This window comes from Mchenga conophoros, linkage group LG19 (genome assembly GCF_057382185.1).
Source record: "Mchenga conophoros isolate Kocher_MC1m ecotype Shallow Benthic linkage group LG19, M_conophoros_male_GT1.1, whole genome shotgun sequence".
In the NCBI taxonomy this organism is placed as follows: domain Eukaryota; kingdom Metazoa; phylum Chordata; class Actinopteri; order Cichliformes; family Cichlidae; genus Mchenga; species Mchenga conophoros.
The window spans coordinates 23372848-23396679 of NC_140544.1; the positions used below are offsets into that span (position 1 = coordinate 23372848).

Below are 23832 nucleotides of genomic sequence, written 5' to 3' on the forward strand. Positions count from 1 at the left end.
CATCTGCTTTTATACAGGACTGGGAAAAATGCCTTTATTGAGAGTTTTTAGACACACAACTTAGATAAAATGAAACTTTAGTGTAAAACAAAAATTCATAATAAAACTTACTTTGTTAAGTAATACAGCTCAAAAACATACAATTTGACTTTTGAGCCAAAAGCTAATCAATAGTGGACTAGGCGGCGGACGGTAGCTATGCACGGCATTTTAAATAAACCCATAATCGTTAAGAACTGCCTTGAAATGTGAAGCAACCTAGTTCCCTCCAGACACACCGCTTATGGACTTTAATCTGTCATGTCTGTGAGAGAAAATAAAATCGTCACACCCGCAGGAAATATATGTCCTCGTGCAAAAAGGTTCAAGGGTCAGCTTGTCACGAAAAAATGTTTGAGCTTGCAGAAGATTAAGCCTGCAGTGTTTTGGAGGTCTGTTCTAAAGGAGATTGCAATAATCTTTTGTATGAAGATCCAAAATCTCTATACACACAATAATCAATACAAAAGACTTTGTGAGAAAGGTTTGAATCTTACTGTCACACATACATCACCTTGCACGGTGTGTTAGTATCAAAATGACAGTTTTGGGAAGTTAGGAAAACACATTCAATACTGAAAGTTTAGCAGTGAGAGGGTTCGGCGGCTGAATCAGTGATCTGACTTTGTTTGAACCGTGTTGACATTTTTGGTGAGAAGGGGGAGATCGCTGTCTACTTGAACTGGTAATAATTGTGTTGTGTTTGAGTGAAAAATAAAAAATCAACCTTCAGTTGCACAATAACACACTGCAGCTCCGTCTACTAAAGGTTCAGATTTAACTGCTTCTGATTTGCAGTAGCAAAAAAGTTTTAAAAGAAGAATTTAGGGTCAAAATAATAATGTAATGGCCATGCTTGCAAGTGTGACAAGTTGTCCACCAACGGCTGAGCGAGTGCCGTGAAAACTGTATACATATTTATGGTTGACAGCAGAGATGGGCAAATCGATCCAAATATCGATAGTATCAATGCCAACACTGGGTTTGGTATAAAATTGATAATAGAGTGATAAGATAAATACTTTGTATCTTCTATCTTCAGTAGTTTTTGGAGGAGAAATCAAAAAATGTACCTCAAACATGCATAATGAAAAATTTAGGTTAAAAGTATCCATACTGGTATCAGTGTCGGTATCTGCAATACTGGGCCTGTATTTACTTGGTATCGGATAGATACCAACATTTGCAATCTCACGCTTACCACATGATGAATCCTGATGAGTTTCATGATCCTCTGTCTTTTCCTGTAGTGCCAAATCAGATACTGAAGTGATACATCTGTTCTTAAAATCCAGGGATGATCCTGCAAAGTAGCCCTCTCCTGATTAGTGCTTGTCAATGTAGCATTAACCCCAACTCCTACCCTGACCCTCCAATTAAAGCTTGATTATAAAGGGGACCTGCAGCTCATTGTTCAGTCTCTCCTGGCTTTTCGGGTTTCATCTTAGTTGCAGACAGCAGGGGTGGAAAATGGATTTCATGTGTTCAGCCTAAATGTGAGCGGCTCCTTTTTTATGATCTGATCCTGGTGTTGGTGGACCAGATTTCTTTCTCTTGTTGACTGTTTTTGGTTGTCCAGTGCCTACTGGTTATGAGTAGGGTCACAGCATCAAGGTTGTAGTTTGGGATTCCAGTAGGGTGGACCTCAGATAACATGTTTTCTCCTTTTTATAGATCTCCCTTGCTGCTGGCTTCTTTAGGTCTTTTCTTTAATTCGACCTTTTTTGTTTTGTTTTTTTCTTTTTAGTAAGGAGAGGAAACTCTTGTTGGGAGCCTGGGGACATTTGTTGAGGTCCCCTTCCCACACTTGTGCCCCAGTGCCTGTACTTAATTGCATGAGTATAATGGACACTACTTTAGTTTGCAGTGACAGTTGCAGTCAGACAGTCAGTTGGGCTGCTATTTTACCACTGTGATTGTGCATGTCTTCTGTTAGAAATATATATATATATTATATTACAGTAATATTTTTACTAGAGTATACTGTTTTTGCCTGTTTAACTTTCTTGCGTTGCAGTCTTGTTTTTGACTTACTGATTTATTACTGCCTTATTGAAATTAACTTGCCACAGCTGCGCCTTGTCAGTAAATAATTTGTGTGCTTTACAATTAAGGTTAATTAGTGTAATATTTCCTGGGGTGTAATTTCCTAGGTGTCATATACAGTGTTTAATAACTTTATTAGGCCACCGCCCAATGCAAGGTTTGTGCCAGTATTGGTAATTATTAAAATAATTATCTCTACCGAGGAGGATATGTTTGTGGTAGCATGTGATTGCGTGTCGTTCTGCCTGTAAGCACGAAAGCTGAAAAAGTGTTGAATGAATTCTGATAAAACTTTGTAGCAGTGTAGAGTCGGGTCATGTTTACAGTCTGTTAAAATTTGGTATACATCCACTGAGTTCAACCGAATGATTTATTCAAATTTACAAAAAGTCTTATAACTTAGAAACTGTGATTCTTACAAGTGTTGGGTGTGTTGTCAACATGTAGAAAGTACCGTAAATATCATGACACATTTGACCTTTGACCTTCAAAGTCAATAGATTGATCTGAAGGTCAAAGTGATAATAATGTTATATTGAGCTATTTACAATTATCTTACTGCCATTGCTTGTATTGACAACATAAAGGCATATAGGGAATGGTTAATGGGGACGCTAAGTACCATGTTACTTTTGACCTCTGACCTCTACAAGGTCAAATAATGCCAGCCTTTCATAAAATTTAGTTTCTTTCAAGCTGTGTGTCATGGTCCTGGGTCATGCGACCCAGTGTTTCTGAGTTCCATGTTATTTTGTTATTTCATCTGTATTCTAGTTTCTTTTCAGTTATCTAGTTAAATTCATGCCTAGTTTACGGTTTTAGTTCATGGGTTATCAGGTTCCCCTTGTGTCATCATCCCTGAGTTAAATATCCCCTTGTTGTTGCGTGTGTCTTTGTCAGGGCTCTGTGTGCGGGCAGGCAGAGAGGAGGATCCAAATGCAGGACTCGGAAAACGGAATGCAACTCAAAAACCTCAGCTTTATTGCTGGCCAGAAAACAAAACATGAAGTGAGGACTGAACACCGAAACCAAAAACACACAGGCATAATCTGAGGGTACGACGCGACACTGGGCATGGGAAAACACAGGGCTTAAATACACAGGGTAGTAATGAGGAAATGGGCCACAGAAGGGAGACACAGCTGGGAGAGATCAGGGCTAACGAGACATGGGGAACAAAGCTGCACACACTAACATAAGACAAAGTCTTTCACAATAAAACAGGAAACATGAATCACAACTCAGAGACATGGACTCAACACAGAGACAGAAAATGAAACATGGAACTGAACTATACATGAAACCACCATTCCTAAAACATGGATAATAGAAACATGAAACTCTAATAATGATAATAATAATAATAATAATAATAATAATAATAATAATAATAATAATAATAATAATAATAATAATAATAATAATAAACATCACAACAAGAGAATGAGAAACAATCCAAAACACCAAGATAACTGAAACACAAAATACCAGAGAAACAAAGAATAATCCATGATGCAAAAGTGAACCAAAACATAATAAACTCAAAATACTGGGTCCAACGGACCCAGAACCGTGACAGTCTTATTCTGTCATGTTTCAGGTCTGCATGGTTGATGTTGTCAAGTTCGTGTCATGTGTGCTTCTCGTCATGTTTTCCTGTTTACTTTGAAAGTCCGGTTTCCATGTCGTTGCGTTCAGGTTTACGTTTTTCTGTGCATCATGTGTTCGTTCTAGTCGGCTGTTTCCTCATGTGTCTCCAATTCCCCTGATCACCTCGTGTCTATTTAAGTCCTCCGTCTTCCTGTGTTTAGCGTTGCGTCGTCTGTGTTACTTCACTCCATGTTTTTCATAGTCTTCATCGTCATAGTCTTCAGAGTTATCGTAGTTATCTCAGTTTTAATAGTTTCTTCCCAGTTTAGGTTCCTGTTTAGTTGTTACTCCTGTTCTGCTCTTGCTCTCGTTTTTGTTCATGATCACCAGCCACAATAAAAGGCTCGATATTTGCTTAGAGTTAATTCCGTCCACACCTGAGTCCTCCAAACACCCTCCACACGGTCTCTCCCACAGATCGTGACACTGTGCATGAAATTCTAATGCCTTTAGTTTGAAAACTTCTTAAAGTATGTTCAAAAACAAGAAAGAAACAAAATGAATATATGCAAAATACAGTACTATTCCCTTTACAGTAAATGTCACCCAAAGAGCGAGCTGCCTCGGCGAAGGTTTACGTTCTCTGAGTGAGAATGTTTAATCCACCAATATGTGTAATTAATATTACATTACATATATATATCTTTTTATTAAAACATTTTTAAAATATAATTTTTGTTGTTATCCATGAATTTTCAAATTTACAATTTTATTTTGAAAAGCAGAAAAAATATTATTTTTTGAGTAAGATATTAAATTACAGCTATTTACTTGCATTCCTGAACATTTTATTTTAGTGATTGAAGTTTATGCTTGATCAAATTCCGACTTCTCGGAGAAGTCGGAATTTGATTATAAAAACGGATTATAAAAATGCAAATTTCGTTAAGTTTTCTTTTTTGTTATATTTGTGCTTCCTTGTTTTTTGCTCTAATACATTTCTTAAGCATTGTATACTTTACTTACTTTAATACAAGGAAAAGTAAAAAGATTTAGCAAGCCTATGCTGCATGAGAAATGCAGGCGTATTTCTAGTTCTATATCTAATTTATCACAACATAATTGTCACTGTGTGGAAAAATCATGTTGATGAGATGAAAGAAAGGCCGCTGAAGCAAATGCACTGTCAGGAGGTGGTGCACTCCAGCCGGTCGTTGAGAATCGCTGATCTGACACCAAATCCACACACACAATGATTACGCATAGGGGCACAAAGCAGCACATGAAAGCAGCCCATAAGCCATGATAAATATAAACACGCCGCACATGTCCTGATGCATCATTTTGCAGGAATACTGACAGAAGATAAAGTCAGGCATACTCACCGGGGCAGAGCTACCACATACAGTACATTAAGAATGAGTCTTGTGTTGCTACCCTCACAGAGAACAGAGCCCCTCTTGATACACACACTAGTATTAATGATCACAGTCATATAGAACAAATATAGTAGACATTTCAACCCAACCAGCTTTTTTTCTTTGGAGGAGTTCATATCTTTATCCAGGGGGAGCTCAAGGGAACACAGTTAGAATGGCTCATTAACATCATACAACATACACATTCCCACAAATGTATACTCGCTTGTTTAAAAAAACATGTGCATACGCTGCAGCATATTTGCACGTCTGTATGGCTAACGTACATGCACTTATGTCTAACACACACTCGCATGCATCAAACCTCCTGTGTGCCCTCCTCAAACACACACTCAAACAGACTGTGGAATGTAGGAACTACATGGCGCCCAGTTTTGTTTTCTTTCGACAGTGTGCACTTCCCCTTAGGCACATCCAAAGAAAATATTTGTGTCTGAAACACTCTGAAAGTTCAGGGAATAATTCATTTCTGGGCTTCTTGATGAAAAAAGATTTTTTTTATTTATCTTCGGCCTGTGTATTTATAAGGGAGAGCAAACAAATGCGTGATTGCGTTCATGACAAAAAAAAAAAAGAGAGTTTGGTGTGTGCGTTTGTGTCATTTTCTGCGTGCGTGCTTTTAATACCTTCCTGCTCTTGTTTTCATGTTCTTTGCACACAGTGGTATTCGGTCCTGGTCGCTGGCTGAGTAAAAAACAAAAAAAGGGGGGGGCACATACAAACAGAAGGAGGGTGTGTGAATATGATGTGTGTGCTTGTTTGTTTGCAGGGAAAAAATCTTAAAAATCAGGAAATGACAGATATGTAAGCACCTTGAATGAACCCTCTTTAGCTTGTGTCAGCAAGAGAACCAACAATAACTGAGGGTGTTTAATGTCTCTTCTGCACATGTAAATATTTATATGCTTTTATTTTCATGCATTTCTCATATTTGTTTCTCATAGTTTACAGATATAAGAATGTTTATTGGAAGTTTCTTCCTGTTAAAAGGAAGTTTTTGCTTCCCATTGTCGCCAAGTGCTTGCTCATAGGAAGTTAACTGATTGTTGGGGTTTTCTTTAAAGTATTATAGGGTAAAGACCCTATAATACTTTAAAGAAGTATTATAAGAAGTATTATATACAACAGTTGCTTCAAGGAGCTTTATATTGTAAGGTAAAGACCTTACAATATAAAGCTCCTTGAAGCAACTGTTGTTGTGATTTATATAAATAAGATTGGATTGAATTCAATGACTCAGTCTCAGTAGAGTAAAAATAAGACAGCAACCTTCTTGAAAGTAAGAAAAATCGGTGGTTTTGCTGTAGTTACATTTTTTTCACATCTGGGAATCAGTTGCAAGTAGATGTGATGACCAATTGGTCTCCCAGACATTAAGCAGGCAGCCAACCACTTTGAAGGGTCACCTGGTCTGAAGCAGCCTATCTTCAAATAGTCAGTCTGACTCAGACTGACTGCAGTCACTCTCGGACAGATTGGCAAAGGGTTGCAAATGACTGCCATCTAATTAATAAACACAGACAGACTTTTTGCAAAGTGTTGGCAATTTAAGTCAGTCTTCACCAATGAGCGTAATTCATCTGTGGATTCAACTCAATTGGTTGCCTACTGGTTGTATTCTTGCATAAAACCAAGGTTGCTGAGTGAAAATGTCACTTTGATGTGAAATCGCTATCGTGCAGCAGCTATCTCACTGTTTGTGGAGGCAGAGTCAATTCTGGACTGGAGTTAATGCAAATTTCTGTTTAATGTGAATTTATACATACGTAGAATTTCCTTTGTACGTCAACATATTTGCAACAGAAGGCAACTAATTTGCAATTTTTAACCATTCAATTGCTGTAATTTGTGTATTATCACAAGTATATTGCATGGAATTCCCAACTTGACCCCATTCAATCACAGAATTACTTTTTTGACATGTCAAAAATACTTTGAAAATCACAGCTGACTCCAAGCGCTGGCAGACCTGCTTCCTCTCTTCGAAGTCACAGTTTCAAAAGCATCATTGTTTTTCTTATTGTGATCGTAGCATAACCTAGATAATATATTCTATGCAGATATACATGCTGATGTTGGTTCTGAATATAAAATACTGTAAAATGAAAGTATTTGGATGACTTTTAAGAATACTGTCTAAATATTTATTGACTGGCCGACTTCCCGGCAACATCTTATGATTCATTGAGAATCTTGGTAACATGTGACCAGCATTCAAATTTCAAATCTTACATCTCTAAAGTCACCCAGGCTTGTATTTTCCTAATAAACTGCAACTTTAACTACACACTTTTCCCTCCATCTACAAATTCCCTTTTCATGTTTCTCCAGAGCAGGACAACTATAATGTTAACGAAACTAAGTCGCACATCATCATTCTTGCTTTCCTTCAGCAGCGTCCAGTGATATTTAGAACTCATTTAAAAAATGTACAGCAGATGTGCTAAGACCTTATTCCAGCAATGGATCACCAATGAACTGATCAGGGCATTTTAACTACTCCATGGTGCTATATCAAAATCCAGGCTTTTGAGGTTGTAGCACCCAAAAAATGTGGAACAAACTGCCTTCTTCTATGGTTCATTTTAAATGTCTGCACCAAAAAGTTTGGGCTAGTATTAAAATTGTTGCTTGTACGCAAGTATGCCTGCACATATGTAACATATGTATATTGCTAAACACATTTATTAGACCACATGTTACAAAAGCAAGAAAACACAACTCTGTATAGATAAATAGAATTATTTTAATATATTGGTTCCACAGTAAAACAAAAAACAAAAAAATGCACCCCTGTTTTTTGTATGAATATAGCTCAGGGATTCAATGTGTAGTTTAACATCTTTATCCTGACAGATCGGGGAGTTTCACTGGCCTGGCCCACTTAAAGTCAAAGTGGGCTGCATGTGGCCCACAATGTAAAATGAGTTTGACATCCCTGCTCTAGTCCAATCATCTTTCTGCCTGCCTTCTTTAAGTTAATCACTCTGCGTACTTTAAATCTCACTGCTCATCTGTCATTCTCCGTTGCAGACGCCTTCATGGAACGCACCTCCTCCCCCTCTTTATCTTCACCGCCACCAGCGCCTAGACTCTGGGGGGGGGGGTCCTGCCCTAAATCCTATCACCACTGGGATTCCGTTCTGCTGCAATGGGCCATCGGAGTCTAATTGCCAAGTAGCTAAATTGAATTCTGTATATCAATAAATCACGTTCAGTTCCTTCTAATGACCTCTCCTTATTGAAATAACATTTATTCCAATCAAGACATTTAGCATTAAGCTCACGTCTCCTCATTACTGGATCTAACTAGCAGGCCTGCTAGCAGAGCCTTTAACTTCATCATTACGTCAAGGCTTCCACTAGTGGTATTCTTGGGCTAACTAAACAATAACTACTTGCACACACAAAAAAACAAGGTTTAAGTATCTAAAAGCAACATTGTGTACAAAACAATTAAGACAATTGGAAACAATTTCATGCTTTTAACGCTTTTTAAAATTATGCGTTTAAGAGAGTTCATGCTTTTTAAGGATCTGTAGCCACCCTGTAAAATACGTAGCTCTCACTTCATTATCACAAAATAAATCTCATCTATACATTATGGCTTAGACACATTAATATAATGCATTTGTACAAGAGAAATAGAGAGACTCGATGTGTGCATGGACACTGAAGCGGGACATAATCCACAAGTCAAAGCCTCTGGAAACAGCATGGAAATATCCATCTAAACAGCAACATTATGCAAAGGCAACAATAAACTGGTTCTCATGATAAACAGACTGTCATATCTCTATACCCAAGCCAGAGGGCAACACACTCAGTGACATCCATCTTCTTTAAGTAACGCTGCTCGTAATGGCACTGTGCATGGCGGGAGCAGAACACACACACAAGTTAACACTGCCAAACACACAGTATTAATATGCTCACTTGCACTCTCTCTCTCAGCCTGACACACATATATAGACTCTCCCAGTATTTAATACAACTGGGTAATGCCAGGGGCGAGGCAGAACTCATAATCACGAGTGTGTTTAACAGCGGTGTGACAGGCGGATGCTGCTTCACTGTAAGTAAAGCACATGTAAATAAGCGGGCTGAATTATTCAAGACGGGAGACTGGCTCGCTCGTGCTGGCTCACCCTCACACACTCAGATCCAGACATGCTGGGATAATCTCAGGAAAAAATGCCTTTGCTTGTCAAGGTGCAAACAGTCCAAGACGGAGCCAAGCAGGAGTGCTTATCATGCAGCGGGCGTAGTGAACTCACGTGATGTGCCTGCAGATTCAGGAGTTTGGTGAAGTTGTGAAGAGGCACATGTGGCTTCCACAAGGCTCAGGGGAGATGTCAGGGATGTGTACGGGATGACAGAAGAGTTTTGTGCTGCATATGACCAGATGGGGATGAAAGAAGAAAATAAAAAAAGAAATAAACATATTTCTTGCAACTTTATTTTACAGCAGACTTTTCCTGTTTTTTTCCAACTTGATATTCTTGGACTGTACTGGAGTAGCTTTGCTTTCATATACTGGGTTTCGTTGGCTCCCTTTAAGCCAACTTCGCTATGATTGGCTGCCTTTCATAAACAGATGGTTTGAACAGCAGTTGGGTGGGGCTTATGAGCTCATAGCCAGAGCTGCGTGCCTGAGATGACCATATTAGGGATTTCCATACTCACTGACATCCTAGAGATCCAAGAAAAAGTATTTGGAGCAGTCTGAAGACAAGGATTACTTGCACATACCCTGACAACATTAATAATAATATTATTATGACATTCAAGTTTGTCTTATAAATAAGAAAATGAGCAGTAGGACCACTTTAATTAAAAATTTCAGGCTTTAATATTTGATTAACATGGACAATGTGACACTAACACATGTACAGCATCTCTCAGGAACATGCGTCCAAGTGCACATCTATCTGTGATTTGTTTTTCCCCCCATATTTCACGTCTTGATCATAATTTACTCTTCAGGTAAAGGTCAATGTCTCTCTACAGTTTATTTCAGTGATAGACGTGGCACAGTCACTCTTTTTGCTGGCAGTTTTGTCTGCAGCCCTTTCCATATGATGGCTTTCTTGCAGCTTTCCCAAAGTAGCATTTGCTGCCATTCTTTGTCTTATTTAAACATTTTCGTTAGATGTTTTATCGACCAAATAATCAGCAGTGCAAATTCCTGCTATTTCATTATTTGCTGAGTGAAGTTGATAAGTCGAAATGTTTGCTTTGTTTGGTTTATAATGTCTTCTTTATGTTTCTAAAGCCCAAACTGGCATCATTAAATGCCATTATGATAATAGAAAACATCTAAAAAAAATGCTTACAAGCTGTAAAGGAAGGCGTATAATTACATGCACAAGGCAAGAAGGTGAAAGGCTCCTGTAAAGCGCTGCCAATAACAAGAGGAATGCCTGGACGCAGACTTTAAACCACAAATTTGCACAGACAACTTTCAGATGTGAGCCAGATTTTCCTCAGGCAAACAAAGGCATTTGTGGTTTGGAGTCTGTTAGCAGTGGTGTCCCTTTATTGAGATAGCTCACACAGCAAATAACTACACTCTAATAAGGGACAATATTGTTAAGGGTTTGTGACTAACACATAGCTTTATTAGGAATCAATCGTTTCATCATTCTACTCATGCCAGATCAATTATAACACATTAGTGTGTTATAATTGAAGGTCTAAAATGGACTATGTAACCTCTGGAATAACACGTGGAGAGAATCTGTATCAAAACCAATCTGTTAATATCTCTTTGGGGTTCCTGCAGCTTAAGGCGTGTTAGATTTTTAAGCCTTTTTAATATCTTTTTGTTTTCTAAGAAAAGCTGAAGGGAAAAAAACAAGATTAGGTAATGTAAGAGTTGCTTGGGTTTTGTGGTTTGGCTGAGGCTGTTTGTGAACATTGAAGCGACACATCCAAGATAGCTGATCTGAGATCTTCAGGGCTTAAACAAAGTTGCTGATTCCCAATGTGGCGAGTTTTGCACACTTGTTGCACAAAATCCACAGCGCCTCATATACATTGCCTGTTTTCAACCAAACCACAAAACCCTGCGATATTGATTGCATCTGCAGTTCCCTGTGACATTGCTGACAAGCAGCCAGTGCACCTGACCTGAGCTTCCCTGCAGTAAAATAAGCTATAATTGTTGCTGGCTGTGCTTCTGATCTGCCTAACTTAAATCTGAGAGTCATTCGGTTTTGATGTATTTCGTTTATGTGTTACCAATTAACTGAATGTGAGAAAAAAAGAGAGTCATAAAAACTGCCCATGTTTCAACATGTTCAAGGGATTTGAACTATAAGTGTAAGACGTGTTAATACCAATCACGGTCTGTTTTGTGCATTTTTTTCATTAATCTGAGGGAACCGTGTTGTCAATAACGGTAAATAAAACCCAAGAATATTTAACGATTAAAGCTTTTATGTGTGTGTGTGTGTGTGGGGGGGGGGGGGGGGGGGTAGATTTAAAGTAGCTAAAAATGAAAGAATATTTATATAAGTGGTTCTCCATAATCAAATCATGGAGAACCACGAGGCCAACTACAGCCTGACTCAACGCGTAACTCAGCATCAACCGAAACCTCTCTAAGTGAAAGCATACCCTCATACCTTACTTGCTTACTACCCACAGCCAACAAACTGCTGTTTTCACAACCCCAGTCTGCTGATGAGGCCGATCTTCCTGATTAAGCCTCATTTAAGAGACATGTGGGAATCAGGGCGGGTAGTTTGGTGAGATTAGAGGCACATTCATTTCGCTCTGTCACATTACCACAATAAACATCTGCAATAACAAATGTGTGAGAACCTGCGAGGTAACCACAGGGAGGGCAAAGAAAACACACCGTCAGCTGTGATGAAGCAGCACCTGGCTGTTAAAACATGCCTCTTTCTTCCACTCGCACATGTGATCAGTCAAAACATGTTCGACATTAATCGCCCCGAGGAATCGCGTAAATATGCCTGACAAGTTGGAAGGCTGTCTCGAAGAAAAGCGAGCAGGAGGACTCTTTACTGCCCACCAGCGGGAGCAACGCGAGAAGCAACGTGAAGCACAGGGGGAAGGTTGATCTCATGGTTGTCGGATATTCGGTGCTTTCTAGTAAATGAGCTAGGGGAGCTTTGCTCAACAGAAACTTGTACCTAATGCTGCTTTTCTGGCTGTGTGAAGTGTGTCTTTGTGATGGAGATTTCGAGGCTATTTTAAATATATTTATATAAATTCTTAATTTATTGAGCAAGAGGAAAAATAACACAATATTGGGTTACCCCAATCTAAAGATGAAAACAGAGAAAAAAAAATAACAACAACAAAAGGAAGTTAGAAGATTTTAAATAAAACATGTGCCTATAAAAATGTGGATTTATAAGTAATGTGTTTTTGAGAAAATATCTTTAAAAATTTAAGAAGTAGTGTCCTTACAAAAACATACAAAAGGCTATATTTTCAGAAAATCATCGTCTTTTTGCCAGATCTTTTGAAACTAATAAAAAATGCAGGGGCCGTTTAAGGACCATCCGCTCTCGCTTTTGTTTTCTGTTAGGGGAAGGTATTAGCAAACAGATCTGTGAATAATCAAATTACTGCAGAGTAAATGCCACACAGACCCACAGGAGCCGGGTCCCCAAAGCCCCTGAGACTGCAGCATTCATAGGCTCATCACAGGTACTGTACAGACTAATTCAACTCCAGAGATCTCGAAACCACTCTGCAGTTACTAAAAATTTACCATTTGTGATGAGTGTGTATAAAAAGGTTTAAAATAAAAATTCTTTTATTTTTATTTGAAGTCCTTTTTCTGAAACAAAACTAAAACTCAGTCCTGGTGAGGTAGGACATTTTCTGTATGGTGTTTTATTGTGTTAGTTTTTGTTGAATGTCTTTCTTAATTATGACATTTTCATGTGACCTGGCATGGAACCACAGACGTAGATTAGCAGTTCTGCTTTAATCTGGCATTACATTACATTACATCTTCTATTCTTTTGTATTTTTATGTACATAAATGTGTGTTGTCCCTGGTGAAACAATAATATGTACTTACAAAACACACTAAGGTCAGTTTGGAACATTTTCTGAGCACAACTTGACAGATGGATTTTGCTACGTTGGTTTATGGAGTCATGGGTTGTCTACATGCTGTAAGTGTGCTGCCAGCACAAAGTGTCCTATCAGTTAATTTTAGAATTTGGTATTTATAGTTTGGTATTGATTTCTGTTTCGTTTCTGTTTTCAAATCAGTTGAGTTCCAAGTAATTCCCAGAGTTGAGTTCCAGTTCAGTAAAAAAAATAAAAATAAATGTCTGAAATGTTTTCATTTTCACTTAATATTTTATATATATATATATATATATATATATATATATATATATATATATATATATATATATATATATATATATATATATTTTTTTTTTTTTTTTTAAACTTTGAAATTCCTATTACTTTTTTAAACTATAGGTTTTATTTTTATTACCATTTATGTGTTAATGTTTTTTTCCACACCCAGTTTTTAGTTCACTTTTAGTTATCTGTCTGCTCAGAACTCCTTTGAATCTTGGCTTCCACATTAGAATAATTTAAGGAGAAAAAAAGTCTAAAAGCTACGCTGATATTAATGAGAAAAAGCAAAAACTGAAGGATTTAAACAATAAAAGTAAAAGTAAAAGAGCAAATGTATTTTGAAAGTGAAAACATAAACTCAGAATACAACATTATAACCACTATGACTCATTCAAATCCCCCTGTTTGTAAAATAATCCAATACAAAGTATTTAACTACAGCTCGTTACTGTAACGCTCGATCTCGCTGTCTATTGGCTGCTGGCAAATGCCGCGGTCGTTACATGTCAACCAACAAATTAAAGCGATTCTCCTTTCACTAGATTTTCAGAGAAAGAGAGAGGGAGTGAGAGAGGTTGAAAGGTAGGTTTCGCGCTGCATCCTGGGTACATAGCTCCACTGTGATGCAGTGAGCCTGTTGTGTTGACTGGACACCAAAGTAAAGTGAAACTGGAGCGGGTCGGCTCCGAGGGGCTCTCCGAGCGAGTTACGATGCGTCTTTCACGGTGTTGAACAGTCGCGGTGAGCCATGAGCCACGAGCCGGTCGCCTCGAAGCGGAATTAGCCACTGTTGAGCCCCGAAAACGATTCCTTCTCGGAGGGGGGAAAGCAAAAATGAAGAAGCCGAGCGCCCTGCTCCCCGTTGCCGGCTTGACTGGGAAATGGTAGCGTGCTGTAGGGACCGCACTGGGAAGGATCATGGTCGAGAGGAGCAGCAAATTCTTGTTGATCGTCGTCGGATCCGTGTGTTTTATGCTGATTCTCTATCAGTACGTGGCCCCCGGGGTGATCAATTTCGGCTCCCCGCACGGTTATTTCACGGAAGAAGACGAGGGGGACATCTTCCCCACTCCGGACCCCCACTACGTTAAGAAATACTACTTCCCCGTTAGGGACCTGGAGAGGACGATTGATTTCCAAATTAAAGGGGAGGACGTGATCGTGTTTTTGCACATCCAGAAGACCGGGGGGACTACCTTCGGTAGGCACCTGGTGCAGAATGTCCGTCTGGAGGTCCCCTGCGACTGCAGACCGGGCCAGAAGAAGTGTACCTGCTACCGGCCGAACCGCAAGGAGACCTGGCTGTTCTCTCGGTTCTCCACCGGCTGGAGCTGCGGTTTACACGCAGACTGGACGGAGCTCACCAACTGTGTGCCAGGGGTCCTCAACAAGAAGGAGAACAAGCAGAAATCCCTGAGGTGAGACTGGGAGGTGTTTGGTGTAGTCAGGCTACTGTAGACTATGGAAAAGACACAAAGTGTGGTTTAGGTTCTAATCTCCCAAACTGCGGAGGATTTTGTTTGTCTGAAACTTTAGAGCTCTTCTCCATTGGAGGTACAATAAGGTCACTGAAAGCTCGTAAAAACTTACAGTTGATAAATAAACTTATGTCACTCAGTCAAACTGCCTTTCAGTTCTTAGCAGCTTCTTTCTGTTCATGACATATTTTACCTCATCCCCCTGGAGACATTTTAAAAGGCATAATAGTCACTGGTTTAAAGATCATCTCTCCTCATAAAAATATCAAAAGTCCACCTGGAGCAGGGTTTTTTTTTCTTTTTTAATCGCAGGATTGTTATTGTGATCCCAGAGAAGATAAAGCACAACAGAGGGTAATATAAAGGTGTTATAGTCTCATAAACGAATGTAACAAACGCATGAAAATCCCCACAGCTTCTTCACGGATGTGTTGTTCTCTGCATGGGACAGCATTACCATATAATTTTCATAAAGTCATCTATCTGTAGGTCGAGAATAGATGCTGAGAGGCAAATGTTGATTGACATTTCAACACTACACTGTCACGAAATGCCACAGGAGCTCAGCAGCATCTCTGACAATTGTTGATCGGTGCCAATATCAGGGTGCCCTCCCACTGAATCGTACACTGAGATTTGGCTGAATTTATTTCAGGAGGGCTGTAATACATCCAGGCAACATTTCCGCTCAGTAATAATCCCTCGCTTTGACTGCGAGGTACCCAGACACAATGCGCATCTTATTAAGTTATAACCCATTTCTTCTCCACGCCTTCCCCATTGTTGTTGCCCACATATTGCATCCCTCACCCAGACATATTGACGGCTGTATCAACTTCCATTTCACTGCACCCCTGTGGTTAAAGGGTACGCTTGTTGAATGGGTTATGTGTCTTTGTGTTGTCTGAGCTTGTTCAATATTTTATTTTGGCTATGGATGATCAATAGGACAAAGAGGGATTAGAAATTGTGGAAATTTGTCTGTCTGGCAGCCAGGCGTGGTGGAGATGTCAGGCCGGCTGCTCTGCTTCCCATGGCTGCTCAGACTGGGGGATCAGTGCTGCAGGCTGGGCTGGGCTTGGCTGGTAGAGGGGGAGGGAGATCGGGGGACCCTGCGGGGGTTTGGCTCCGCTCTAATCCGAGTGATTATTACCACTGGGACGCGCATACACACATACACATACACACACTAGCAGTGGTATTTGCTACTGGCGTCTGTCCTGACTCCTGTGGTTTCCCTGGGGCAGAGGTGATAACGTGTTCGGCCATTCTGCATGGAGGGCTGAGATATCACCGTGGATGCAGGATAAACTGCCTTTCATCACTTTGTGAACAGTTTCTGAGCCCGCGCGCACCTGAAGAGGCCACAGGAAAAGAACGAGACAAGAAGGCAGAGAAGATGAGAGTAAATATGCACGGGTGAGAGCACAGATGACAGACGATCGCTTGGCCCGGGTGTAATCGACTGTCTGAGCACTCGGGGCAGGAAAAACAAGGCACTGCAAGGGTAAAAACAGCCTAAAGGAAACTGTGCCGCTCCAAGCTGTGTACAGCGCAACTTTCACAAAGAAGAGAAGTGAATAACTGCAAAGAAACAAGAAGCGCTCTCTGTTTCTCTCTCTGTCACGGCTCTGTTTGTTCCTTTTTCTCCCTCGTTGCCTCTTTTTCTGGCCTCTGTCCTCATTGTTCGGTCCTCTTGTGGCACTCTTATAATGCTGGGAGCATTTATCTTGAGGGCATTGTCGTGCAAAGGCGAGTTAAAGCGTGAATTTAAAGGTGTCAGTGTGGCATTTCTCGGTGTCCCCCCAACCCGCAGCTTTCCGATCAACTGCGTATATTCGTAGTGCGTTTATGTTTGAGGAAGTGGGTTTGAGTGAATCTATGTCTGTGTGAAACGGAAAATGATTATTTAAAACAGACCTATGTAGCAGGAGCAGTTGTTGTGCTGACAGATCCAGCATCCCTCTCTCCGCAGCTGTGCGCTCATACAGCTGTCGAGTGGATTTTACACAAACGTCTCAAATGCTGCAAAAATAAAATGTGAATTAGGACCATTTCCATCAGCTGGATTGAGGCACATAAATACACCACCTGGCTGTCAACGAAAATATATATCTGCAGAAAAACCTGGATAAAGTCCAGACAAACAAACATATTTAAGATTTAATAGTGGACAAGTCACTAAAGATGGCTACCACTACTACTACTGTAAGGGTATGTGAATACATCCCAAACTCATTCAGTTTGGCTTTGCTTGGTATGCTGTGCTCTATATGATATGGATATTTCCTGAGTTTTAATGTAAGCCAAACATCTATTTCATGTCTATGTCTTTATGTTCACACGCCCTTAATGAAAATCGATGAGCTTTCTCCCACAGTGTTTTGGCAGCACACCAGTCCTTTTCATCCGTGTAGCAGGCTACCAGGGTTAGCCTTGCAGTGTTTCCCCGAGGTTAACTGTCTCCAGAAGTGGATGGGAGGGTTGAGGAAGCTTATCGGTGGGGTTGCAGCTGTAATGACATCAGCAGGAGAGCCACCAGGGTCGTGGTCAGGATTGGCTTCTCTACCAGCAGAGCTTCTTGCAGCGTTGTCTCTTGCTACTAGCTTCATGTGGGATGCATATTAAGAAATAATAATGATGACTAGGAGATTTTAGGGCTGACTTTCGGACGCTGGGGTTGTCGTTGGGTTTAAGTGGAGCTAAAGTGTTTTAAAGCTTTTACTCGTCGCTCAGTCACATGGTGAAACAGAGAGCAGAGGAGAGAAATGACAGTAAAACAGAGCAGATGCACACACTGAGCTGGAGTGAAATTAAGACTCATATAATATGTAATTATCATTAATGAAATGTTTCATTCTTACATTGTTTTAATTTTTTGATTATATTTTATCCCATTTTAATTGATTTATGCTTTGATGCAGTGATTCCCAAATTGCGGGCGGGGCCCCCTGGTGGGCCACAAAAGTATTGCATGTGGGGCAAATTACTAATAGAAAATCAGTTTGAGATTACTCAAGTATGTACAGTTCCATATTTATTTAAATTTGTGTATTGATGTCAAACGTTAATTAAAACTGGTAATATGGGTTGGTTAGTCTGTGGTAGTACTCATTACTGCTTTTGTATTGAAGTTTGTGTCAAAGTGGCAGGTGGGTCACTCACTGGGCTCAGCAGTTTGCATATGACTTGGTAGCATTAGCAATTTATAGCCAAGAGCCTGTTTCTGTTTGTTTGTTTTAAATAAAAATTTCAAGGAAACGCATCACAATCACAGATTCCATGGGATTTTCAGGTTTTTAAGTAGGCTGTAGGACTCTTGACTTTGGGAACTTCTTTAACGTGATGATGAAATCAAAGAACTTTGTCTTTGCTTGTTTCGTTCTGCTGATTAAGCATACCAGCAAAAAACCAAAAAATACTTTCAAGCCTTTTGTGAAAGAAGTATCAATATGGTTTTTGTCCAAACAAGTGCATCCATTAATAAAATTCTGCGATATTTGACAGTTGCCTAATTTATTAACTGTTTCTAATTATGTTTATATGGGGGCATGTTGCCCTTTTAATAAGAGCTAGAGAGCATCATAATTACCCTTATGAGATTTCCAAAACATTTGTGGATTTGGGAGCTGTTTTGTATTGATGCTGTAACACTTTCCAAGCCCAGTTGTTATGGCTGGATTAGTTATTGATTGAACAGATGAGTCTGTTGCACCATTTCTTCTGAATATTTCCACTTGAAGAGAGCGTAACAGCAGCTTTAAAAACGCTGAAGAAAGTAGATAAAGTATGGTTTCTTTTTTTTTTCCTTTTAAATACAGTGAATCCTAATTTTTTTTTTTTTTTTTTTTTTGAAGAAAATAAAACAGTTGATTGGACATAGTTTGGTGTGGAGATAAATGTGGCAGCTTCAGAGCAAAGCGCATTAAAAGGAGCAAGCAGCGGCGTGATGAATAGTTGGTAATGGGGGAGACAGGTCTGGCTTTGATTGGTGATTAGATGAGATCGATATGAACAGTGGCATTGTGGGAGAAAGTAACTCACTTACTTAGCAGAGCGCCACTGAGAGTGGATTTGTCATCTTCCCACTCCTTATACCAGTTTTAATGTTCCCCACTGATCCCATGGGACACACTATCTCGCGCTCACACACGTCCACTAATAAGTGTGTGAAACAAACAGTCAAATGCAATGCTTAAGATATGGCGCTTCTAATTGGTTAAGGAGGTTCCTATCACTTTACTCAAATTAAAGCACCACTTTCAAATGGGGGAAACCATCTGTCCTCTGGAAGTGTGTGTGTGTGTGTGTGTGTGTGTGTGTGTGTGTGTGTGTGTGTGTGTGTGTGTGTATACACACACATCTCATGACTGTGTGTGCCTGTTTTTTTTTCTTTTTTTTTAATCCTGGCACGTCAAAGAGTGTCTTAGTAAGCAAAGTGATGGGGCTAATTTTACTGCCTTAGTCTCAGTCCTCTTTCAAATCGCTCCCTGTTTCTTTCTCCCCCACCTCCTCTTCAGCCCCCCTTGGCTTTTCTCTAGAACACTTTCCCTCCCTCCCTCTCCTTCCATCCTTTCCTCCCTCCTTCCGTCCACATGACGGTGTCACTCTAATCAAACAGCAGGCTTGCTTTCTGCTTGGTGGCTTTATGGCTGGGGGCTCTCTTGCTGTCTCTCTTTCACTTTTCCATCCATCTCGGGCCCGTTGTCTCTCTTTCCTTCCTTTGCCATCGTTCTCTCGCTCTCCCCCCGAGCGTGACTACTGCATTAGAGGAAATGTCTTTTCATGGAAGATTTGCTGCAATTTCCAAAATGGCTGCTTTGCCTAATGGACAACTGCCTTGGTTCTAATGAATGATTACATGTATGAGGGAGGGGAGGGGACGATGGCAGGGGGGGAACAGAAGAAGAGATGGCGGCGATGAAGAGCAATATGAGGAAGAGGATGGAATGAGTGTGGGACAAGAGGAGAGCTGTCAGGGAATGATTGGAAAGATAAAGGATGGAGGGGTGAAAACGTTTAGTTTCATTGCTGGGGAGGGGGCTAGTCAATTAGCACGGTTGTCAAGCACTGGGCATTACTGTTCTTTCAATAGGTCTGTTTCAGATTCACAGCACAAATCACTGCACCCTAAGATGGCTGTGTGTGTGCGTGCGTGCGTGCGCGTGCGTGCGTGTGTGTGGCGTGAGAGCGGATGCGTATGCATGTGGTAGCCCAGCATGATGCCAGTGCAACCCAGCATCCAGATTAACTTTGCAGAGGCAGCCACGGCTGATTGGCATATCATATGTGCGTGTGTGTGTTTGTCTATGCGAGCACATGCACGCGCTCATGTGTAGTCAGGCAGGTCAGTGTTAATCCAATCAGATTAGCTGGTTTTAAGCGCTGCCGGCCAGGAACACCAAAGCCGGTTACGTCCGTTCATCCTGTGGCTGCGGTTATAGTATTCCCGACAAACATTCCCAGATCAGTCCAGCCAGTTATTCCGTTCATGAACTCAAATCCCCTTTTCTTCTCAGGCAAGCCTGCTTATCTTCCTAGAAACCAGGCTCTGATTGGGTTTATCTCTCATGAATAATACCAGTAGCTGCTTTACTTTACCTGATGAATATCATGTTTGTACAGTGGACATGCAGTGATAAGTGTCTGGATGGATGTTTACATTTAGTCGTGGGAACATTAGTAGATTAATGGAGTTTTCAAAGGACACACAATTGATCAATGACAGTTGTTATGACCTGTTTGGTAATTAAGTAAAATATCAAACACTTGCTGTAGGAGGCGACAGGAAGGGCATCCAGTGTAAAAATCCATGCCAAATTAAATATGCAGATCCATCCACTACGGCGACCCCTTAGGAATAAAGCAGAATTTGTGGTTCAGCAGGGATAGCACGTTTGCAGTCCATCTTTCGGCAGACCGATGCATCATCAACTTCCAGAAATGCACAGTTAGAATTTTAGAGGACTGGGCGAAGACCACTCTCTATGCACGTTTGCAGGACCATACCGAAAGAAGCTTTATAGGTTGTATATCTGTACAAGCTGCCACCAGGCCGATAATCCAAAGTTCTTGCTGCTCAACCTGTTTTATTTAAAGTTTTCTTTTTAAAGCTTAAAATGCTTTAGTGTGGATTCGAATAATGAAGCCACCACAGACGTGCCAAAAGCTTCAAATATCAACTCGTTGCTCACAGCCTATTTGAGACTTTGACAGGACAGTGGATAATGTCAGGTGGATCGGTAAACACTGCACTACTAGTTCGTCATTTAGCTTTATCTTGAATTGGGAAAAATGATAATCATTTGTTATCATACAGCAAATAGTTTTGTTTTGGGGATTTTTAAAAGTTAAGTAAAGGTTTTGATTCTTTGTAGTCTGTTTAGTTGAATGCTGTTTCAAGATGTCCTCAAATAAAATGGTTATTTCTCTACTGTTAGAAAAAGTTGAGATGGATTCTGTATCTGTTTTCTCCTTTGGTAACGTAGAATTGACAGGTCTGTGCTTCACTGCTGCTTCGCGTTGACTTCAGGAGTTCAGCTCAGGTTCATTCTCAGGTCATTGCGTCAACGCATAACACACCCTCAGGATTCAGAGCTGAGACTTTAGCTCAATAGAATATGCCAATACCTCTGTTGGGCCTCATCACTACACACATACGCAGGGTTTTAGTTTGACTCTGTGCCACGGAGACCATCTGCAGACGTTTTGCAGCAAACGAAAGGTTGGCTTTGGTTGATCAGGGATGCAAATGTCTGATTAGAACCAAACTGTTGACGTTGGGCATTACAGAATCGACCTTAAAGTCAACATGAACCGGCACAGAAATCAAACCAGTACAGTGAAGCCGAGTTGAGGCCATTGCACGTAATTGATTGGCCGCAGCTGTTTCACCTCAGTGGATTGTAAGGGCAGGAGAAGTAGAGGGACTGCTAAACATCGTCTCCATTGATGGTATGTGAAAGGTTATCATTACCCTGCCTGCAAGACTTCATTATTGATTGAGTGCTATGGATTAGATAGGTTGGGTTTTTTTTGTCATTGATTGATTGAACTTGAATGACAGTAACATAGAGCAGAGTCTTACCAGACCAGTATGGATGTATGCTGAAGACGGACGACAGACACGCAGACAGAGAGAGCATGAGCGCGGGACAGAAAAGCAGGAGTGATGTGTTTCTTAATCATTACACAGCCCCTACCGCTCTGTGTGTCACTCCTTTTCTTCCACCCTCTGTTGCCGACTGTCAAATGTCAACCCTCGCCACCGCCACCGAAGTGATTCTGCGGCCCTGTGGACAAATAACCGTGCGGTGAATGATTAGCAGACATTTCTATGGCTGTTAATAAGGGGTGTTACGCTGCAGCAGCTCCGCCAACAGGATTACCGCCTATTGATTATCCTAGCCTAGCATTAGTTTTGCTAGCTAAAAGCGACTGGCTGATTAGTGAGCATTTCTATAGTGGTTAATGAGTGGTGCTGCGGAATGCTATGGTATGCTGTCCATGAGAATGGGATTACAGTCTATTAATCAGACAAGAGGCTCGCTGGAGTCATTAGCCAGCCCCGCGGCAAAGTCAGCGCATCTGTGGCTTATTTCTGGTTCCTAAATGAGGTTTGGCCTTGTCTCCATTGTCTGGTCTCTCGCTACATATCAACACTGAGTTTCTTGTCTTTCTTTTAACACCCAATGATTCCCTATTCTTTGATCGCACTTCTCATCTTTTGCCCTCCCTCACATCTTCTTTCCTTCCTCAGAGATGGAGAAGGACAGAGAGAGAGAGGGGGAAGGAGACATCCCTAGGGGAAGCCTCTCTCTGCATCCATTAACGGCACTGTCTTTTCACGTCCCTCAATATGACAAGTCCAGACAGGATGTGAACCCGGAGCTGCTCCTCATCTCTCAGTGTGCATTCCCTCTCCTTTATTTGTTAACAAACAAATAAATGCGACCGTTTTCTGCATGCTAGGATTTATGAATAATCTATTCACGAAGCTGATGTGTGTCTGTGGGTGCGTGCTTGCGTGTGTGCGAGCGAGAGATGGCCAAAGGAGGCATGTGAACGGAGAGGCGAGGCTGACAAGCGTGTTAATTGAATTGTGGGAAAAATGCAAATCCTGCACTGCCTCTTTGAGTTAGGGGGAGGAGTTTCAGCTGACTGTGACCGTCTCTGCTCACACACGCCCATGCACACACACACACTGAGCTAACTTTTACCGATCCCCCAAAAAAAACAGTTTTGCCTGCTACTATTTGACGCCTCTTCCCATCATTACCCATCATCCTTCTCAGTTTTTCTGCCCGTCATGCCATCCCAGGACCTCTTTTGTCTCTGTGTGTGTGTGTGTGTGTGTGTGTGTGTGTGTGTGTGTGTGTGTTCATATGTGTTTGCATGTGAGGGTCCCGCCAGAGTGGGGGAAAAATGAAATTCCTCGTTCTGCTACACTTGGTTTGTGTACTTTGCTTTAGGGCAGAGCTGTAGATCACCAGAGTTGCTCCTTGTTTTGTTTTGGTTGTTTTGAAAGTGCAGTGTGTGTCTGTGTGCGAGTGCATGTCCTCTAACTTCATTGGTGCATGTGTGTGTGCCGTGTGAATGTGTGTCCTGTGGGATCTGTGTTCACAGCACTGTACATTAATTTGATTTGTGAGCCTGCCCGTGACTGCATGTTTGCCTGGTAAACCACAGATGAAATGTGTTGCTTACATTGCTGCCAAGCGTCACTGAAAATGCATATTTCTGATTATCTTCTAATACAAATAATGAGCTTTGAGCTGTGATTTGTTACAATTCCTAAAAGCCAAGGTGTGTTTGTGAACATTTAGGTGCACCTTACCATTATTTCTACACAATGTCAGCTTCAGATGATGCAGTTT

General features: G+C 40.8%; 1 protein-coding gene across 1 annotated transcript in view; it reads left to right on the top strand.

The window, feature by feature from the left end:
• Nucleotides 1-14020: 14020 nt before the first annotated feature.
• hs6st1a (heparan sulfate 6-O-sulfotransferase 1a) overlaps nucleotides 14021-23832 on the top strand; it is a 58791-nt gene continuing 48979 nt past the window's right edge. The window contains exon 1 of the mRNA XM_085256752.1: nucleotides 14021-14896. Coding sequence (XP_085112878.1) covers nucleotides 14397-14896 — 500 coding nt within the window. The 5' untranslated portion in view covers nucleotides 14021-14396. The remainder of the gene's footprint in view (nucleotides 14897-23832) is intronic.